Consider the following 22,852-nt stretch of genomic DNA (forward strand, 5'->3'; position numbering starts at 1 on the left):
ATTTATAAAACGTTTTCTATTGACAGATAAGGCACAGAAGAATGCTGGTGACATCTGCTAAGCTTTACTTATGAAAACTTAAAGAAACCCTACGGGATAACATCACTCCATTTTTCCTGGAGGACTTCTGACGGAGACTTCCTAAAAGGAGTCTGGAAATAATTAGAAACTATTATAGTACCTAAAAAAGTTTACTTGAAAACCAAATCTGCTCTTCATCAAAGGACCCGGCACGCTCAGACGAAGGTAACGGTCAGACGAGGTGCACGCGCGGAAGGGGGAAGCGCCAGCCCGTGTCTGACTGTGAGGCTCACAGCACGTCCAGGGAAGACAGCGCCGGGCCTGTCGGACAGCAGAGCTCTGCAGGAAACGCTGCACTCACCGACGAAACACGGGTGTTGTCAAAATGGTACGTTATTTTTTTACTTCATTTTATTTCTAAATGATAAAACCATTTTTCAAAAAAATGCTACGTGCATCTTGAATACAAATCAGAAGAGAAGAACAGCCAGTCTCTTCCATTTCCTTTTGTGCCACAAACTCCACACGGAAAGCAAAATATCCAGAAGATCAAAAAATGTTTTGGGTATTTGTGGAAAAATAAATGCAATATAATGTTAATGCTAACAGCTTCTTAAAATGTAAAATATGTTTTCCACAGAGACCAAAAATTCCACGGGGCGGGAGGCGGCACGGCACGTCCATTGGAGTCTGAAAGGCTGTCCACATGAACCGAATTACCCTTGACAAGCACCTTCGTAATGTGATCTCATGTAAATGTGGACCACATTTCGCACACAAACCACGGGCAGCAGGACGTTTAATCAGGAGCTCAGACAAGAAAGAAAATCTAATATCCTTAATAATCACAGTGGTAAACATAAAATTTCCCAAATAAAAGGCATAAAAAAATAAAAGCATTTAATGGGTTGTAGCAAATGAAAGACAAGCAAATGCTGCAAGAAATGCTGCATTTTCATCCCTCAGCTATCTATTCTCTACAAACAGCATGTTATCCTTTGGTGGTTTATCTAAATTTGGAAGCAAGTAAAGCACATTTTAAGGAAATAAACTGGAATATTCCATTTGCATTGAAAACTTATTTTAACCAAGAATTAAATCACAGTGTGGATAATAACCCAATTGTCTTTCCCATTGTGAAAATTTATATATGCTAAATATATTGCATCAAGATAGTTATTCATTCTGATTTTCAACTATTTTATGAGTAGTAGTAACTGATCGTCATAATAACATGGAGGCAGAAATCCTACAAAAAGGGCTGACTGTAAAATAAAACAAAAAGATGACCGCGAGTGGGAGCGGGTAGGGGCAGAGGGACTGAGCAAAAAAGAAAAACGACTCACAGACTCGGACAACATGGTGGGGACTGCCGGGGGGAGAGGGTATAAGAGTACTAAATGGAAATGGAAAAAAGTGTAATAAAGATTGTATTTTTTAAAAAGACAGTATAGAACTCTGCAGCCTGGAAGATTCCTTGGGGCCCTCCCTGCACCAGCAGGGCCAGCCTGCAGCAGTGGCCAGTTCTTCGGCCGGCTGCCACTGCGCAGGTCCCGGTCCGCGCGCTCTGGGAAGGGGCGCGGGGAGGCCTGCGGGCGAGAACCCCGCCTCCCAGAGCAGCGTGGGCTCTCCTCCTGTTCCTCAGCAGTCGGCCACTGCTAGGGATGCCAGCTAATGGGTGAAACACAGTATGAGTCATGTCGAATCTTAGTGCAGAGCAAGGGCGGATTATTTTTAGGAACTTCTGAGAGGTCCATTTTCTGTGACCTTAAACCCAAGGTCTTCTACACCCCTGGAGCAATCAATGCCCTACAAAGATGGTTTTATGAGCTAATTTGAAAGCAGAATATAAACTCCTCCCTCCTGAATTGTAATAAGCGAGATTACTCTCATAGGCTTCTTAAAAAATACTTTGTGAAAAGCGGCATTTCAGTTTAACAGAAAATAACAACTGGAGCACTGTTTATAACATATATTTTAAGTATCTTTCCGAGGTATATTTAATCAATTAACCACCTGAAATATTTAAATGCACTCTGAATTATTTAAAAAGTGCAACTTAAAAGTCAAACGGAGCACCGCGCCTGTAATTGCTCTGCTGAAACGCTGGGAGTGAGTGCACCGCCCAGAGAGCTTGAATTTCTCCCTCTTCCTCCCGATCGATACCCCAGGCGAGGTTTCCTCTCCAGGGCCCTTAATGGCAGGGATTCCTGGAGCCGCGGATGAGTAATGTTGAACCTGTGATTAGCGGACGAGGCCATCAAAGACACCCGACCCCGGAGCTGCACTCCCCTCTCCACTGCGGCGGAGCCAGGGGCTGAGGAACGGGGGTTCGTGCTCCTCCTTTTCCACACACGGACTCTAAAAATGTGCATCGTTAAGGTCCTAAAAGATCCAGCTGGAGCTCTCGGAATGTCTCTCGAACTCAGGGCTCTGGAATTAGGTAACACCTTCCCAGCGCCTTGAAGATGAACTCGTGCTGGGACGCTGCTTCCTTGAATGGCTTATTAATATTCTTCCGGGCTGAGCGGAGGGAAGTGGACCTAGGGATTTCCCTATGAACGCAGGCTCGAAGAAAGTAAACCTGGAGACTGGAAAACAGTAGGTAAGTCTGGGCTGTTCTGTTTTTGCTGATGTTTCACAGGACCTGACGCAGCCATCTTGCTTTTTGTTTGGGCGTGAGCTAGAACCCAGGCCAGTGCCTGGGAACAGCGTCAGTGCACTTTCCTTTCTGCTGGGGAAACTCGGACTAAGTGTGATAATTACTTACTACAAAGCATGTGTGAAATCTTTTCCCATTCTCATATTACAAAGTATTTCTCCTTAGAGTTGGAGTCATTAGGCGATGTGAAAGAGCCGGGGAGAAGAAAGACCATTGACTAGTCCTCATTCCTGTATCGGAAAAATGTGATGTGGGTGTGTGTACACATTCAGTTTCCTTGTAATTGCTAAGGAGTAATACCCAAAAATTACAATTCTATTTCTAATTCTGATTACTAAAGAAACATAGGATAGGCAGATTTTTAGGATTTTTACTGAAAAACACAAGTTCCTTTAAAAAAAAAGAAAATAGAAAGGCATCATATCAAACACCACTCACAAATAAGCTGTATTTCACACTTTAGCTATTGTATGAAAAAGAAAACCCAAAAAACCCTTAGTTTTCATGATGGCTAATCTGACGGAGAAGAAGAAATCACGTAATTGACAACAAACATGAAAATGATAAATTCTGCTGTACCATTCCTAAGCGAGGGGGAGATAAGGAAGGGTGTCAGAAGGCCAGTGACAAATCTTGCACATGTACGTGTCAGAGGGAAAAGGACGGGGGAAAAGAGAAGGCGAGGGAGGGTGGGGAGAGTCAGCAAGCCCTGGGAACAGCAGAGGGAGGCAGGGACTGGGTGCCCGCGTGGTGAGGCTCCCCACGGGAAAGCGCGTCTCCATCGCCAGGGTGACAGACGGAGTCTGAACCACACGAGCGTACATGCGTGCCCCAGCAGCCCACCGCGCGTGCGCCTGTTTGCTGCGGCTGCGCGCGACCCCTACCTGCGAGCACAGCAGCATGACGAGCTCCACCACGGAGGTGCTGGACTTCATGCAGACCAGGCCTGCGGCGGGGAGAGAGAGAGAGGGACACCGTGAGATGCCGGGGCGGGGGCACCGCCCCGCGGTGGCTCCTAGGGAGCTCCAGCGCATTAACACTTAGTTCAGACAGAACTGCTAAAACATCACAAATGGACACAAGCATGAACATATTTTATAGCATTAATTTAAAAAATATTTAGACATTCAAGATGTGAAAATTACTAAAACTTGACTTCCTGCTTGGGTTATTTACTTGGTCAAGACATTTCTTATGTTTAAAGAAGGTGGGAGATCGTTGTCAAAGTCAAGGCGGTAGTTCTGCTTGCTGTCATTAAAATGACATGTGTTATGTGATTCTCTCCTAAAGTAAATCACTGAAGATGTACCTAAATTTTCTTCCAAAAGACAAAATTAAAATAGGCAACTCCCAATAGGTTGTCAGTTAAATAATTTTAAGTATGTTAAAGACAGAACTTCACACAATTAACTTATTGAGCAATGCTTATGAAATCTCCCAGTGTTCTACTTCCAAAGTCTCTGAACAGACACTAGAAAAAAAAGAATTAAGTGGAACAGTGTTTATGTAGTATTGGCTACTATTCACGGATCACTTCCACCAGGCTGCGCACTGCGCGCTGGGCATTTTAGAACAGAATCTCATCTCGTTTTCATTGGTACTCTGTGACATACTACTTTCCCCCGTTCCACAGGTGAGAAAGTATCAGCCCGACAAGCAGTTTAAACATAAATTAATCATCAAGACCCTTTCCGGTTGGAAGGGTAATGGCTTACAGCATCTATGACAGGGACCAGGATGGGCACCTCTGTAAGGTGCCCGCCTAGAGGAAGATTAACCGAGTGGTAGCAACAGTCTCCGGAGGATGTTAATCATGTTTGCTAATTCAAAGCACACTTTTAAAGTCTGTCACTGTTTATAAAATTAACTTAGTGGACTTGGTTTTTCTTTTCACATGAGGACACATGTCATCAGTAACAGCTTTGTATAGTAAGGAATGCCGCCGTCTTCCTAGGGCGACTTCGGTAAACAGTTTAGCTGCCTCTCGTCAGGAGCAGGTGCGTGTGCGGTAGGTGGTGGATAAACACCGCTTTGTGCCCGCCCGCTAACAGCCCTCCCTCGTTGCACACACAGGCGGAACAAGCTGTAAAAGGGCTGGAGGAGCCCTCTTATCCCCGGTTGGGCAGACAGTTAACTGATGAAATCGGAGGCAGGTGTGAAAGCTCATTTAAGAGACAATTGCTGTAATTGATCAGCAATTCTCTGGCCCAGGAGCGAGAGTCAGAAAGACAAATGGGACGGGTATCACCTGTTGGCTGCTGAATTCCTTGAAATTCTGACACAGAGACACTAAGTAAAAGGCCACAGGACTGTGCATGGCAAAAGAACCACGACTAAAATACATACTCCACACCCATTTAAATTTTCAGCTGTGAGGGAATATAAAGAATGACTAGAATGTAAGGCCAAACGAAGAGACCGCATAAAGAATCACTCACCACACGTTCTCTGTGTTAAGACTTTTTTAAACACATAATTAAAGTAAAAATTAGAAAAAAAACACACAATTATCTTCATTTCTCACACACTAAGATTTTAAATGAGCATCCAAAAAGACCCTATGCAACAACGTTCATGATTTTTACAAATACTCTCATTCTGCCACGAGACCAAGACAACCCAATGCGCCATCCATACTCTGTGCAAAGAAAACGACACCAGGTGGGCGGAGAAGCTGCGGGCGGCAACAGTGCTCTCGGGACCCTGAGAACGGCCGCTGTGCTTCTCGGTCCAGGGCCTGCACACCTATACTAATATGCGTGTTTGCTTAGTTTGAAACAACATGAACTAATGGAATCTCTTCAAAAGAAAAAAAAAAAGCTATCCTTGACCATGAGAACAGAGTAGAGGCAATTTTGGAAAACTTACCATCCTTCAAAAGTATATAATCACTTTGGTTAAAACTATTTCTAAATATTGACAAAAGTTTTATTAAAACAAACAGGTAAATTCTAGCTTTTTAAAGAGATATTGAAAATATAGCATTGTCTGATGACACTCCATTAACTGCACACTTCCTAAATAAGCACCCACATTTAAAAATTTAAGATGCGCCCTGGCTGGCATAGCTCAGTGGATTGAGCGTGGGCTGCGAACCAAAGCATCGCAGGTTCGATTCCCAGTCAGGGCACATGCCTGGGTTGCAGGCCACAGCCCCCAGCAACCGCACATTGATGTTTCTCTCTCTTTCTAACCTCCCTTCCCTCTCTAAAAAAAATAAATAAAATCTTTAAAAAAGTATATTCTGCTTTTAAAAAATAAAAATTTAAGATGCAATTATAAAACTGGTTCTGTAGGATCTTAACCATCAGCTCAAGACAGCCAGGCATGCCTACCGGTGCTGCCAGTCCCTGAGCCTGTGCAGGGGTAAGGCAGGCACTTGACGTGCCTCAAACAGGCTGAGATTTTCTTTTTTGGCTCTGGCAAGAATTTCGTAATCAAATCCACTCCCCAGGTATTTCCTCACGTGCGAAGTCTGTGTCTGCACTCAGGAGTTTATAATGAGGTGTAAGATGTTATCTACACCTTCCGAAGTGTTCTGTATATTAATTCAATTTAAGCTCACTTCACGTACACAGAGCCTGTTATTTACAATCACTTTTATATCCACTGCCTCATTCAATTCTTAACCCTGAATTAGTTAACTCATGTGACAGATGAAAGTGAAGAGGTTCAGTTATGAACGCCACGTGTCTCATCCAGTACGTGGTGCAATGGGACCTGACTCAAGACCTTGAACTTGAGAGCTCACTTCAAGGTTGCTGCAGAGCTCCTTAAATAGTTCGACATCAGTAGCAGACAAACATGTGACTGAGGAAGGCCGTAGTGCTGAATTTCGGCCTGGATGACTTGGACAGTTTCCTGGGAGAAAGGGATGTATGTTCGTTGGAAGTGGGGGTGAGAGCCCCAGCATGAGCACGAAGTACAGAGGGAGCAGGAACAAAAGAGCATTTGAAGGACCTTTATTGCTTGGGGGGGACAGACGGCTAGAGTTTAGGGGTGCTTGCACGTGGGGCGGGAGTCTGGGGGACACTCCAAAGGTAGATGTAGGCTGAAAGGAATGTACCGGTAAGGGCTGTGACAGCTAAAGGGGGAGAACTCAGAGCAAGGTACAACCCTGGGAGAGGATGCGCAGGCGCAGCCGCGCCGTTACCACCCTGGGGCGAACGCCCTGCCCTGGCCCTGCAGACGTGTGCCCCGGAGGGCCGTGCCCACCAGCAAACACGCATCTGCTGGAGTACCGCTCCTGGCGAGAAACGCGATTTAATGCCACGCCCCACCCAGGTCAGCAGCACAGCCGGGCCCGCGGCGCAGCACAGGCGGTGCTCCTGAGAGAGGCAGGCCGGTGTGGGGGAGGTGACTCGGGCGTGTGCGGCGAGGGAGCCGGCCAGTGGGAGCTTCTGAACGCAGCTCCGTGAGCCGCCGTGCCGAACGGTGCAGTCGGCGGATGGAGAGGCGGACGGACAGAGAGGCTGACGCAGAGCTCCCCGGGGAGCGCTAATCAGGCAGACGAACTCGAGGTGGTCTGGGTCTGGAGGCGCAGAGCTGAATGATCCGTCACCCCAAACACGGGCAGTGCTTTGGGGTTCACACTTGCCAGGGGTAAGAGGTCACTTTCACTTTCAGAACTACACTCCCTCGCCGTGAAAAAACGAGACAGAGCAAAAGCACTGGCAGGGTGAGTGTGAAGTGGGACCTCAGTACAAAGGGTGTGGGCAGGGACAGTGACGCTCCCTCCGAACAGGGCCACCAGGCTCTCCCGAGTCCACCCGCGGGCTGACCTGGCGGCCTGCGGGACTAGGCCACCAGGCTGCAAGAGCCCTCGAGGTGGGAGGCGGTGTGGGGAAGGCCAGCTCCAGCGGGACGGCCCTCCCGGTTCTCAGCAGCGGCACCGCAGCGGCAAGGAGCCGTCTTCGCGGCTGGACTCGGCCTTTAAAGAGACGCTGTGTTTCCCTTCAGCGAGGGCCCCTTCCAGGGCGGACCGCAGGCCTCCAGGATGGGGCGCCGCTCTCAGGGGGTCCTCTGTAGCTGTCATTTAAGTGAGCAAACCTAGAAACTACCACTCACCGAGGGACACGGTGGTTGACAGACAAAAAAAGAGAGGATTTTCAGGAAAAAATGAGTCTTTCTTTTTCTTTGTGAACAAGAGCTCAAGTCATTCAAAAAGCATTTCTGAGCGTGTGTACTGCACTGGACACCTGATACTAAGTATTCCTCCTTTCTGTCGGAGTGAGGAGGGGACAGATCACGTTCACAGAAGCCCGGCCCCAGTCCCGGGAGACGGCAGAGAGTGCGGGCGCAGCGGCACAGGAGGGGGGCAGGGCCTCCTCCAGCAAGGACGGGGCATGTGACCCCGGGCTGGCGTGAAGCGGAGGGGGTGTGAACAGACAAGGGAGGAAGGGAAGGTCCCCGAGGGGAAGGAGAAACGTCAGGGCTGCAGAGGGCAGCTGGGGAAACGGAGTGGGGATGTTCGCTGGGGAACGTCCGAGCGGGTGGGGAGCAGGGCAGAGGGGGCCGGGCTGCACAGGGGCCTGTCTTCCCCCTGGCAACAGGGGGCTGCCTGCCACAGGGCCTCCAGCAGGGGCAGAGGGCACCCAGTGCACCGCGGGAAGGCGACTGCCGGGCAGTGGCGGAGGAAGAAACCGGTCACCACCCAGTCGCAGCAGGACAACAAAGGCCTGAGCCGGGGCAGCGGCAGATTTGAGACACGTGGGCCCCGGGAGAGTGCAATGTTCTGGCAGCAAACGAGGCCCGAGAGCAAGTGTGGAGGGCGGTCCCTCTGCCTCAGACTCGGAGATAAAGGCGGCCGCAGGCTGGCTCGAATCTGGGCAGAGGGAGAAACAGGCCCAGATTGGAGCTCTGCACTGGTGCCGCGTGGCCGGGACCGAGCAGGCAGGGACAGGTCGCAGGGGCACTGCGGCACGAAGAAGGTGTGGTGGTGAGGTTCTGTGAGAGGCCCACCAGGACCGCTGCAGGCCAAAGATCCAGTTTTTCTGTTTCTCCTCCCAATAAAATGTACTGATTTGTTTTCCATCAAATAGAAAGGGCTATTCTGATCACTTGAATTTTAAAAACCAAGTCTTCCCTGAACCTTTTAGTTGTTAAATAAACTCCCAATGATTTAAAATTGTTCAACAATCCCCAGATTCGCACAGACTAATGGCACTGAGCTTGCTGAAACAGCTTCATTCCGGGGGTGCGTGACAACAGAGAATTCTGGGCTTGGAGGGGCCCTGCACGCTCCCCGCGCTCCAGGGGCTGCAGTCCCAGCGCAGGGCAGCTGGCCGTCCTCTGGGCTTGGAGTCCTCTGGTCTCCGTGGTTCCCACGCGGTGTCACGCGCGTTCTAAGGCACAGAGCAGAGCCACACGTGTGCATGTTTTAAGACTTCGGCTCACACATCCCCACCAGCACGCCAGTGATTTCTTCTGTGTCTTTTTACCACCCTTTTACTTCTGTCTGAAACATGCAAGCAATTCCTGTTTCATCACTGCGATGTGCTCCTCTCTCTAGAACATTACTTTCAGTATTAGCTTTTAAGTCATCTGCACTTATTAGGTCAAAACTTAAAATTAGCAGCTGAGAAATTAGTTTGGCTTTTTACTTTCATTTTATTTTTTAATTTAATTTAATTTTTTATTGTTCGATTACAGTTGTCCTCACTTTTCACCCATTACTCTTTCCCCCTGCCCCACCCACCCCCTACCTCCCATAATGGGGTGGGGTGATTGGCTTTCTAATTTTAAACCAAAATCCAAAACCTAACCAAAAAATCAGTATTTTAAACATTCTCTAAAATAACAATAATGGCTTAAATTTTTATTGCTACAGTTTACACATATATAAATGACTTATTGCTGTTTTGACTAGACATTTTAAGATTCACCTAAAGTGCTTTCAGAGATTTTAATTTAAAATTGTATTACAAATGAAAACAGTTGTAATAACATCTTAAAGAAACTAACATAACATTAAATTCAGTTACTAAGAAAAAGCTTTCTTTTGCCCTGGCTGGAGTAGCTCAGTGGATTGAGCTCGGGCTGCGAACCAAAGCATCGCAGGTTCGATTCCCAGTCAGGGCACATGCCTGGGTTGCAGGCCATGACCCCCAGCAACCGCACATTGATGTTTCTCTCTCTCTCTCTCTTTCTCCCTTCCTTCCCTCTCTAAAAATAAATAAATAAAATCTTTAAAAAAAAAAAGAAAAAGCTTTCTAAAGGTAATTGTAACATCACAGCTTATTTTTATATTTAGATTATACATTTTAACCGAAAAGATACCCCTCAAAGCGCTGTGCAGACAGGGTCCGTTCGTTTCCAGACCCACGTGACTTCACTGAAAGTAAGGTGTGGACGGACGGCAGTTTTCCTGCCCACAGAACAGAAACAGCGCTCAGTCTCCGGTCTGTCGGACCTGTCAGCCAGCCGGCTTCCCCGGGGAAGACGCAGACGAAGCACCTCGGCCTTGGCGCGCCCCAACTTTCCGCCCCACCACCCGACCCCCGCGGGAGGGCGAAGGCGATCCCGGACGCTGCGGGACCCAAGCAGTGCGCTGCCTCCCAGTGACACTGCTCCCGGCCCCGGCACAGGCGTGCGTGGGCTCCCTGCCGCCACTGCCTTCCGGACAGCCCTGTGCCGGCCCCTCGAAAATGTCCTGTCGGGGGAAAGACTCTGGCAAATCGTGATGTCCAGTGTCACTTTTTTCTTGTCACCATGTGACTTCAGCTTCTGTTTGCATGTCCCACTGAAATACTATTTTTCATTTCAAGTTCTGGAAAAGAATTACAATTTCCAAGTCACTTGCGATTACTTAAGTTTTGTGCTGGCTGTCTCTTCAGACATGTCCACGTGGACGATGTATTGAAGGTCCTGTAAATAAGACGTCAGCCTTTGACTGTGAGTAGCTAAGGGCCCGGGTACAAAGATGTGGAGACATCCACACCATGCAGGTGTGGAGACGTTTAGGTGGTATCACACCGAAAAAATGACAACAAAACACTATGCCTCAAAATAAAACAATTATTTTTGAGGTTTTTATTAAATACTTTCACTCACAGTATTAGACTCGAGTCTCCACTACAGAAGGGACGGGCCTGTCTCGCCCTCTGACTGACTTCTGATTTCACCACCACGACAACGACAGGGAAGGGTGAGATGAGGAAAGTGAAAGACACGTGCACCACCGTAAGCCCCCGGGACCCCACTTTGGGGTGGGTTTAACTGTAGCACCAACTGCCACCCCTGGGTGCCTTCTCCGCGCCAACCTGCCTCTGCTCTCCCTCTGCTCCGTGCAGCTCCAGAGAGACTCAGTCACGGTCAGAGCTACCGCACTACGCCTGCTCCCAACACTGGCGTTTGCCCACGAAAGACTCTGGTCCTGTATTCATTAAAAACGATATGTGCGTTTTAACCACACATTTCACTTTCAAAAAAGGAAAACACACGCAGTTAAACAGCCATGCAATTAAATTACATGAACAGCTAACAGCTGAATAGAAATGATTATATGAATGTCTTTATATTAGAAATAAAACCACTCATACTCTATAAAACATGGGATTCTCCTTTTAAACGCTGTATGTATAAATGTATAATTTCTATAGTTATAGTTCCAAACAATCCAAATTCTCACTTTCATTTATTTACATTCTCAGGTAAGTATGTTTAATAATTTTAAGTTCTCAAATTCAAATAAATTTAAAGTTGCTTTTGCAGTACTATATACCTTTAAGTTCCTTATTTTTGGATTCAGACAAACTTTAGCACATTTTCTTCTAATGCTTAAATATAATACAACACTGAAATACTATGTATTCCTTTTCTTGATAACACCTTCATGAAGTCAAAGATAAAAAAAGCTAAGTGACGTAACTGGTACAAGGAAACTGACGGGCAGTTGTGACACAGGCGCAGAGCAGAAAGTGTCTGGTGAAGACGGCTCACACAGAGCCCCAGCGGGTGCGCCCCCGCGGTCCCCAGGCGTGCCCGGCTTCGTACAGTGCGTCCAGGCTGACGTTACTGACGTACTCTGAGAAAACCTATCAGACCCTTACAAAGTTCCACCTGTGCTCAAAACAATGAATTCTTCATTTTTTAAAATTTATTTTATTGTTGTTCAATTACAGTTATCCATATTTTCTCCCCACTCCTCCACCCCCCCCCCAAACCCACCTCCCTCCCTAGCTTCCACCCTCCCCCTTGGTTTTGTCCGTGTGTCCTTTATAGTAGTTCCTGAAAACCCTTCTCCCCACTGTCCCCTCTCCCCTCCCCTCTAGCTATTGTCAGATTGTTCTTAATTTCTATGACTCTGGTTGTATTTTGTTTGCTTTTTTCTTTTGTTGATTAGGTTCCTGTTAAAGGTGAGGTCATATAGTATTTATGCCTCACCACCTGGCTTATTTCACTTAGCATAATGCTCTCCAGTTCCATCTATGTTGTCGCAAAGGGTTTAAAATTCTTCATTTTGACACAAATATGTCCACTAAAATATTCATTTTGAACCAAGTATTTCTACTAGGACATTCCTAGAAGATTTGAATGTAAAATCAATGTTCAACACTAGTTTGAAAAGATTATCTACATAGCCCTGGCCAGTGTGGCTCAGTTGGTTGGAGCATCATCCTGTATACTGATAGGTTGTGGGTTCGATCCCCAGTCAGGCTTATACAGGAGGCAACTGACTGATGTCTCTCACATCGTTGTTTCTCTCTCTCCCTCTCTCTATAAAATCAGTAAGAAACATGTCCTTAGGTGAGGAATTAAAAGAATAATAAAGAAAGAAACAAACACAGAACAAACACCTCTCCTTCTCAAACTATTCCAAAAAATTCAAATGAAGGGAAGGGAAGATTCCCAAGCTCATTTTATGCAGCCAGCATTATCCTAATTCTAACATCAGATAGAGACACTACAGAGAAAGAAAATTATAGGCCAATATCCCTGATGAACTCATATGCTAAAATCCTCAGCAAAATATTAGCAAACCAGATCCAGCAATACATTAAAAATATCATACAACATGATCAAGTAAGATATATTCTGGGGGTGCAAGGTTGGCATAAATACCTGCAAATCAGTAAGTGTGCAACACCACATAAACCAAATTAAAGATCAAAATCAGATGATGTAATCAACAGAGGCAGAGAAAGCACCTGCTAAAATCCAGAGTAAATGAATTCAGTAAAGTAGCAGGATACAAAATAAATATCCAGATTAGTTGTATTTTTATACACCAATAATAAACTATCAGAAAAGAAAATTAAGAAAACAGTTCCATTCATAATTGCTTCAGACAATAATAAAACATCTAGGAATAAATTTAAGTTAGGCTGTAAAAGATCTATACTCAGAAAATTGTAAGACACTGAAGATACAAACAAGTGGAAGCATATACCATGTTCACAGATAGGAAGAATTAACATTAAAATGCCCACACTACAAAAAGCAATCTGTAGATTTAACACAATTCCTATCAAAATACCAATGGCTTACTTCATGGAACTAGAACAAATACTCCAAAAATCTATATGGAACCCCCAAAGACCCTAAACAGCCACAGCAATCTTGAGAAGGAAGAACAAAGTTTGAGAAATCATGCTATCCGATATCAAACTATACTACAAGGCCATAGTAATCAAAGCAGCATGGCATGGGCACAAAAACAGACACACATTTTAATGGAACAGAATAGGGAGCCCAGAAATAAACCCACGCCTTCAAAAACATACAATGGGGTAAAGGTGGGCTACTGAATGGTGTTGGGAAAGCTGGATAGATACGTGCAAAAAAATGAAACCAGACCACTTTTTGTGCACCATACATAAGAATAAACTCAAAATGGAATAAAGACCTAAATGTCATAATCAAAACCATATAAGTCCTTAAAAAACACTGGCAGTAAAATCTCAGACATTTCTCGGAGCAGTATTTTTTCTGATGTATCTCTTCAAACAAAAAAAAATGGCACTATATCAGAGTAAAAAGTTTTAGCACAGCAAAGGAAACCTTAAACAAAATGAAAGAAACCTTACTGAATGGGAGAAGATATTCACCAATGATGCATCTGATCGTGGGTTAATATAAAAGTTTATAAAGAACTTATATGACTCAACATAAAAAAATATAATTAACAATGAGCAAAGGACCTGAATGGACACTTCTGCAGAGAGGACACACAGAAGGCCACTATACATATGCGAAACGCTCAGCATCGCTGCACCAGGAAAATGCGAATTAAAGCCGCAGTGAGAGGCCGCCTCCCGCCTGTCAGAATGTCTGTCATCAATAAACCAACAAACAGCAAGTGCTGGCGAGGACGTGGAGAAAAGAGACCCTCGTGCACTGCTGGTGGGAACACAGACTGGGGCAGCCACTGCGGAGAGCAGTATGGAAGTTCCTCAAAAAAATTTAAAAAAGGTTTCCCTTGTGACCCAGTGGCTCCACTTCTGGGAATATGTCCAAAGTAACTTGAAACACTAATTAGAAAGAATAGATGCACCCCTGTATTCACAGCAGCATTGTTCACACTAGCCAAGATCTGGAAGCAGCCCAAGAGCCCATCAGTAAAAAGCGGTGGTACACTTACACAGTGGAATACTACTCAGCCATAAAAAGGAAGGACTCTTACCCTTTGCGACAACACAGGTGGTGCACCTGGGGAGTATCATGCTAAGTGAGACAAGCCAGTCAGAGAAAGACAAACAGTGTATGATTTCACTCGTGTGAGTCTAATGAAATTAACAAATGAAAGAGAAACTGAGTCACAGACACGGAGAACAGACTGGCAGCTGTCAGAGGGGAGGGGCTGCAGGCCCAGGTGAAAAAGGTGAAGGGATTAAACAAACAAACACTCTCAGACTCAGACAACACTATGGTGGTGACCGGAGGGAAAGGGGACGGGGGGGGGGGGCAGAAGAGGGTCAAGGGGGGACAGACGGTGATGGGAGGAGACTTGACTTGGAGCAATGAACACACAAAACAATGTACAGATGATGTGTCATAGAACTGTACACCTGAAACCTATCCCATGTAATTTTATTAACCAATGTCACTCCAATAATTTCAGTAAACAAAGGAAAAAAGCAATGGTATTAAAGTAAGCTGTACAGTAATGATAACAAATGGTGGGACTGAGAAATAACGACAGGAAGTATTTAACTTGAAGCAGTGGCCAGTTACTAATTTCTTGGGAAATGACTTAAGAGATTGCTCCAAGTTCAGCCATCATGAGTGGCATTATTCAATTTGTAAAACAGAATCTGCTTAATCTGATATAAATAACATTCTACAACAAAACAAATACAAAAACATTTTTAATATAAGAACATTTTCTAGTGTAAATACTGCAATGCACAGCAGTGGAAATCACACACACAAGCCTTTCTAATGAACTCAAGTTCAAATAACACGCCCAATCCTTGGCTGGACTTAGTGTGATCGGGATGACCCCGCTGAGCAGTGTTTTAGGCATGGGTAAGTACATGTATGTCACGAGCACCGGTCGTGTTTCCACACAGAAAAGAAAACAATCCTAACAGCGAAACCCGCCACCCCCGGTCTGAACTGCAGCTCCTGGATCCTGTTCTGCAGGGCAGACCTCAGCTTACACACGGCCCGCTGAGTCCTGGACGCCAAGCACGCACAGATTAAAAGCACCGATTCCATGTGGCAGGGCGCCGCATGTGCAAACCAAGGCAGTGAGAACAAAGCAGCCACCCAGGAGCGTGACTCTGAAGACGCAGGAGAAGTGCGTGGTTCTCAGGGCAAGTCCACAGAGGTAACAGCTCAGATAACTCACTGGCTTAAGGACAGTTGACATAAAAAAATACTATTAGTTGATCACAATGTTAGCAGGCGTAAGAAAACTTACCCAACCTTGGTTTGCACTACTGCACAGTGGAGGCATTAAAAATGGAACCAGCGCACTGCACTCTGCAATAACGGGCCCGGAACTGGTTGTTTACACAAGCGCTGCACTTTCGGACGGCACACTGAAATGAAGCCCACCGACAGGAAAACCGTGGGGACGGAATGAGGCGGGAAGGGTGTTCTGGGAAATAATTACAGGAAACCAGAGATGCTCCCTGGGCAGATGAGGAGGTTTCGAGGGCCAGAGTGACTGCGAAAGGGCTCGTTTCTCCGTGACCCAGAATCCACCTAAGCTAGAGCGACTCTGCCTAATTAAGGGGCATCTGTAATGTGGGAAACCGTGTTTTGATACCCGAGAAAGACAGACTGGAGACTGATGGTCAAGGGTGACATGCCCTGGACCTGACCCCAGCCTCTGAAACTGGAGACGGGGGCCAGCATGTCTGGGCAGCCGGGACCCCAGGCCAGGAGCGCACGTGCCTGGGAGCGTTCTGAGTTCTCCGTAGCTGTGTCGCTGTGTGCAGCTCAGCGGTCGCTGGACCCCGCTCATCCTCCAAGTGGTCCCAACAGGCCAGCCAGCTCCTACTCCTCTTTACAGACTTCTCAATATTTGGGTTTTTTACCCCATGGTCTCAGGACTGGGTGATTTTATCAGCATTATGGAATTCCTTAATCTGGATCACGTTTTTAACGAGGTCAAGCAGTCCTGGGCTGAAAACGGCAAGACCTGGCTGGAGATCCACACTACCCTGCTGCGTAAACTTGAGCTCGCCCTTCTCAGTACTAAAAACCTTTGCTTGGTAAACGGAAGGTTAATGATTGTGAAAAATTTTTTATCACATTCTAAACCAACACATTTTTCACCATGACCCAGTATACGTACGTGAAACAAATGTTTCATGCTAGCCCTCCCTCCCACCAGCCCTGTGCTCTGGTCTACACTGCGCTATGTCATGGAAGGCCACTAAAAACACTGTCCAGACTGCGCAGTGAGGGGCAGGGGCTGCGAGTGTCACCCCCTAACCTAAGAGTTGAGGGTCCGCTCCCCGGTCCGGGCACAAATGGTGCGGTGGGGTGGGGGGAGGGTCAACCGATCGATCCATCTCTCTCACATGGATGTTTCTCTCTCTTCCTCTCGCTCTAAGAAGCAATGAAGACGCACCCTCGGGTGGGGATAACAATTTAGATCTGCACACTGCCCCATGTCCTTCCCGGGTCACGCGGCACCACCTGTGACTCACAGTCCACGAGCTGGGTGTCACCGCAGCTGGGCCACCTCCTCTTTCACGCGGCCCAGAACCTAAGACGGGGTTCTATACTTCAAAATGCCTGAGAAAAGGAAAATATTCCGTGACACGTGAACTTTACACAGTACTCACACTGCAAAGTTCAGAACTGAAGTCTGCTGGAACACAGCCCAGCTCCGCCCACTACGGACTGTCCGCGGCTCCTTCCGCCCTGCACTGGCAGGGCTGAGGAGTGACGCGGAGGCCACGTGGCCACAAACCCTAGCAAGGTGTCTGACCTGTGGCCTGCAGGCCACACGTGGTCTGGGGTGGCTATGAATGTGGCCCAACACACAAACATAAATCTACTTAAAGCCTTTCTGTTGCTCATCAGTGTTCGTTAGTGTTTGTGTATTTAACGTGTGGTCCAGAGATGCCAAAAGGTTGGACACCCCGGTGTTTATTTTTCGGCCCCTTACGGAAAAATGGCGCTGATTCCACACTGAAGGGCATGGGCGCTTCCTTCTGGCTGGAACTCCCGTGGCTCCAAGTCCCTCCTTCGTGGGGTGCCCATCTGAACTGGGACCAGAGGGTTGCTGCGGGAGAGTGAGTGGAAAGGAAGCGACGTGGAGTGGCACAAGGTCTGGGCCAGTTACTTAAGCATCCAATTTCCATCTCATTCTTTACTCGAAACCAAGAGTGCAAAGCGGGCAAGCCAGCAGGCAGTATCTGGTGACGGGAGGAAAATCAGAATCGCCGACACAGTTGGTCCCTGTGAGTTCACAGGACTGTGACTTGGACCCCTCAAGTGCCGCAGGTGTGACGATGGGCCCAGGAGGGCAGGTGACTGGTCGCAGGAATGACCGTGTGCGCTTGGGCTGCCCCGAGTGGGTAGGTGCGTGCGCGTCAAATCAAAATGCAAAGGCAGGCTTCGGTGGGGAACACGAGGCGGTGGCTTCTCTGTGCTTCCCCATTCGGTGACTTCCAACTGTCTTCCAGCTGTCCTCCTGCAAACCTCTCGGTCACAGCAGACCTTGACGGAGCGCTAGCTCTGCCCGCTGACATCGCACTTGGGCCTTCCGCCCCCAGACGACCCCACCCCACCGAAGCCTGCGGCTCGAGGCTGGCAGACTGTTTGAGCCGCATGTGGCTGTCCCCCAGTCACAGTCCCCCCAAGGGTGGCCAGAGCCCTGTCTTCGCCCCGGGAGCGCGTCCTCCCACCGTCCTCAGCATCAGTCCCTCGAGGCCCCGGAGGCTCTGCTGCGTTTGACCCTGGCCAACGTGACGTCCATGCTGTGTGCAGTTACTTTACAGGATTGTGTTTCAGGAAGACAGTCGGGAATGAAAGAGTAACAGGATAAATCTCACTCCTTAGAATAGAAACGAAGTGAACCATGTCATCTCATGACAACACGAAACACCCGCTACTCTCAGCATCACTTGTAAAATGTTCAGAAGATATTAGAACACAGGAAACCAAGGAATGTTTGCTTTGCTTGCTTCATGCTGGATAAGCTCTATCCCTCTCTTCTCTCTTCAAGGCCATTACTGGAACACATGTGTCCACAGAAAACAATGTCACTTGTTCTCCTGTCCGCTGACCCCCTACACATTTGGAGGGCACACATTTTACGTCACACACACTGGCAGGCCCTGGATCCCTCGTGCAGCTTAGTGTAGGGTGCGGGACAAAGACATGACCAGGTAATTGTACAGATGGGGTGACCAAGGACCAAGTTGATACATGACCCCCCCCCCAAAAAAAGAAAAAGCGCACCGTGCTATGAAAGGTGTAACGAAGGAAACTCACTTAGTCTGGGACAGTGACTCAACCTTTTTCATCTCACAGCACACACAAACTAATTAATACATTCTGTGGCACACCCAACATACTTTTTGCTGATCAGACAAAAAAATATGTACAGTTTGGATTCATTCCCACCAGATGGCTACTCGTGCTGGCTGCTGTCATTTGCTTGTTGGCCATGTAAGGGAGAGGGGCTGGGCCCGACTCCACAGTCAGCTACCGTGTGTGTTGAAGGTCCTTGCGGCGCCCCGGCGGGCCGCGGTGCGCGGCTGGCAATCGCTGGCCTAGGGTATCAGCTAAGTCCTCTCAGGGGCGGTGTAGGATACAAGGCTCTAAGGGAGTCAGCCGGGCAAATGTAGGCAGACTGAACGCATCTCACGATCGTTAAAGAAGAATTCAGTTATGAAGTGTCCCGAGTCCCTCGTGTTCTGACCAACCAGGAACGCGCTGACTTCACTGCACTCTGCAGCTGCAATGTGCAAACACATAAACTGCCAGAGGAACATGCTAACGCCTCTGCTCTCCCTACAACGAGTCACTGAAATGCATGGAAGGCTGCGTGTTTGGTGATTCTATAGTTGATGTGAGCTGAAGGATTGCATAAGTAAGTCTTAAATTGGCTTCTGCTCATTCCCTGGATCATTCTACCAACTGGCACACAAGGATATTTATCCGTGGCGAACACTGCCCCTGCCTTCCCAGCCCGAGTCAGAACCGCTGCTTCCTAGCTTACCGCAATAGCCTGTTCTCGGGCAGGAAAGGCCCTGGCTGCTGAGTCCTACACAGGGGCCCCTCCTGCCCTCCTCGCATACCCCCGACCCCCGAGCCGCGGATGCTTGGGCTTCGTCCTAGCTGTTGGAAGTACCAGCTTCCCACGAATCTATTAGAATGGAAATAAAAAGTAAATATATCCTCAAGTTTTTAAAAAAGTATTTAATTCAATGATAAATTTTAAATAATTATACCATTTTATATTGAAAAAGTTAGAATTAAAATATGGATATTCTTACAGTGAGAGACACAGAGAGCCATGAGCTACTAAATAAACTGGGAGCACACACTAAAATGCTCACATTTTATAATGATATTACGTCATAAGAATAGAAAGTGGCTGGAAAATGTAACCACTCTAATAGAACTGCTCAGCCACGTATTTCTTCTTCCAGATTCTCCAATTCAGCTTTTCTTTCATGACTATTTGTGTTTCTCTGATGTGCACACACACCTCAGAAGGTGACACAGTAAGAGCCCACACTGGTTTCCAGCCTGGAACCTGGAAGACTCCAGGCACTTCCCCGGACGCACAGACATCAGTCACATCCACATCAGCCTGCGGGCGCCTTCGCACCTTCGCACCCACCGCGGGAAGCTCCTTCTCTGGGTCCCCTCAAACTGTACACACCGCACACACACTGCCTGCACAACGGACTTGATCCTCACTGCTGTGCTCCGTGCACTACTCAGACCTCGTCTTCACGCTCCTGTGTTTAGAGCACCCACGCATCCTGATTTGCCAACACAATCCAAGCTCCTGCCAGCTGCCTGGTCGGAGCTCTGAATAGGGGCCCTTTCTCTTTTGCATGAAAACGCTATATGGATACTTTATTAGAAAAAAAAAGTTGTTTCCTTTTAAAACTATGTTATCATGGAATATATGATACAGATACTATAGTATTTTGTGAAACAAAAATACTACCCAACCATTGCATCGAAGCTGATCTATGTCTTAGCAAGGAACCGATTCACCTGCCGCTGACGACAGTCCCCACAGTTAGCTATGCCTGCAGCAGCGAGTTCAGACACGCACCTACGAGTTTGAGATGGCCACTCGCCGACTCCTCTGGGTGTCTGTTGTTATTTCTGTTTTCTCTCTCTGTGAGTAACGTGCGCTCCCGGACGCCACGCCGCTGATTCCTCTCTTGGGAGACTAGCACACGGAAGGTCCGCTCCGAGTGTGTTTTTAAGTAAGCTCTCCCAGTAGGGAGGGCCGCTCTAGCTTCTCGTCAGGGCTCCGTTTCACACTGCAGGGCTGGCACGTACTGCCGGCTCGGCTCGTCAATGAGCACACAGTGGGACAGCAAGTTTAGTCCATGAAGAAATAACCCTCCTCTTGACGACTAATCCTTACCACTTCCAGGCATTAAGAACAAATGTGCATCTACCATGTCTGATAACACTGTGTCCATTTGAACGTGCACCTGAATCAGCACACATTTCTACATCCATGCGGCCACCAAGACAACCTGCTCCCCTAAAAGCTTCCTTGTGTCTCTTCACGCCGATCCTTTCTGCAATCCCGGCCCTAGGTGACCGCAGCCCTGCCTCCCACACTGTAAAATACGGATCTGTCCTGTTCCAGCATTTCATGACAGGACGATCGGACAGCAAGAACTTCCCTGGGTCAGGCTTCTCTTACACAATGCTTCTGAAATCCACGCATACTATTTATTTATGTACTTTTTAATGCCGAGCAGTAATTTATCACATGGATAAACAAGCACCTGTTTTCGGTAAACATGGCAGCCGACTCCAGTTTGTGGTCATTATGAGCGCTGCTACGCGGTGTTTCATGTCTGTAAGTAGACGTGTTTGCATTCCCCCTGGATGTTAACTCCAGAGGACTTGCTGGGCCAGTGTTTAATTGAACATTTAACTATGAAACACTGCCACAAGTCGTAGCGCTTTACATTCTGAACTGTCTACGTACGTGGTAATTTCATCTGTAGTTGAAAATGGTCCGACGTCCTTCTTTCCAATCCGTATCGTATGTCTGTTATTTTTATCGCTTGCCTTGCCTTACTACTTTGATCCTCTGGGAAGATGTTAGTTATGAGAGGAAAAATCCTTCCCTTCTTCCCACTGTCATTTGGTTTTTCACTATTAAGTATGACACATAATTGGGTTTTTTACTGATACCAATTTTAGGTGAAGTTTGCTCCCTTTACAGCCATTTTTCTTGGAGGCATTACCACAAATGGGTGCTGAAGTCTAACAAACGATGTTTCTGAATCAAATAAAAAGTGGGAAAACAGCATTTGATACGTATCCACACATTTCTGGCAGTCTCCTTTATATGTGTCTAAGACTCCGTCTGGTGTCCTTGACCTTCTGCTTGGGAAACTTCTTCTGATGGCTCTTCCAGTCCAGGTGTGCTGGCAGTGGGCTTCCTTGTCTCTCATTGTCTGGAAAGGTATTTATTCCCCCTTTGTCTTTGAAGAGTATTTTTGGTGGAGTTAGAATTGCATTTGGAAGTCTTTCATATCAGCCCTTTCAAGATGTTCCATTATCTTCTCGTTTCTGACTCGCATCATTTCTGACTAAAAGTTGGTGATCCTTTCCCTCTGACAGCTCTTTAAAAAGTTAATTTTAGTCGCATGTTAAAACTGACATGTTTACATTGCATGTCCATTCCTATTAGCGTGAACACATGTGCTGAGTCACAGGTCACCACAGCGGTGAGGATGTGGGACGTTCTAGGGTCCCAAGATGCCTTCTGTCTGGTCCTTCACTGTGATGCCTGCGCTGCAGCCACGACTCGGCCAGCATTCACCTGACATCCAACCCCCCAGTCTTGACTTCCAAGAATGCCCAAAGTAACAGAAACATAAAACATGCAGCCCTTTGAGATGAGCTTTCTCACTCGCAAGGATGTCTGCAAGATGCACTCCAGCAGCGCGGTTTATCGGTAACCGGTCCCTTCTGTCGGCTCAGTCCTATTCCACCGCTGAATGCGCCAGGGTCTCTTTTTGCCTCTTACTCACTGAAGGACATTTGAGTTTTCCCAGCTCGTGGCCATAACAGATAAAACTGCTGTGAGCATTCACATACAGGTTTTTCTGTAAATACTAGTTTTCATTTCCCTGTGGGAAACAGGGAGGGATGAGATGACTGGATCACACATCAGTGGATGTTTAACTTAAGAAGAAACTTCCAAACCACTGTTTCTAGTGGCCGCTGATTTGCATTCCTAAAGCCAAGGATGGGGAGAGTCAGTTGCTCTGTATTCTCACCAGCGCTGGGTATTAGAGGCGGTTTCTACTTCCTCCATTCTCGTGGGTTTGTAGCGCTGCGTCACTGTGGTTTTCACCTGCATTAACCTACTGGCTCTCAGAGCTGCCCATCGTGTTCCGGGCTTATCCGATGCCCTGCCACCACCGCCAGGGCAGGACTGGCTCAGTTCACTATTAAATGGCTTGTTGCTTTCCTTACTCTGGAGGACAGCCTTTTTGAGATTTTCTCTATAATGCTTCGTAGAACAGTTTAGTTATGATG

General features: G+C 47.2%; 1 protein-coding gene across 6 annotated transcripts in view; it reads right to left on the reverse strand.

Moving 5' to 3' along the window:
• The window catches only part of NBEA (neurobeachin), a 449,525-nt gene that overhangs the window by 250,572 nt on the left and 176,101 nt on the right, over positions 1–22,852 (reverse strand). For all 6 annotated transcript variants that reach the window (XM_036011183.1, XM_028526291.2, XM_036011184.1 and 3 more), the window contains one exon: positions 3,568–3,629. In XM_036011183.1, the coding sequence (XP_035867076.1) occupies positions 3,568–3,629 (62 nt within the window). The remainder of the gene's footprint in view (positions 1–3,567; positions 3,630–22,852) is intronic.

This window comes from Phyllostomus discolor, chromosome 11, assembly GCF_004126475.2.
Source record: "Phyllostomus discolor isolate MPI-MPIP mPhyDis1 chromosome 11, mPhyDis1.pri.v3, whole genome shotgun sequence".
Lineage (NCBI taxonomy): Eukaryota > Metazoa > Chordata > Mammalia > Chiroptera > Phyllostomidae > Phyllostomus > Phyllostomus discolor.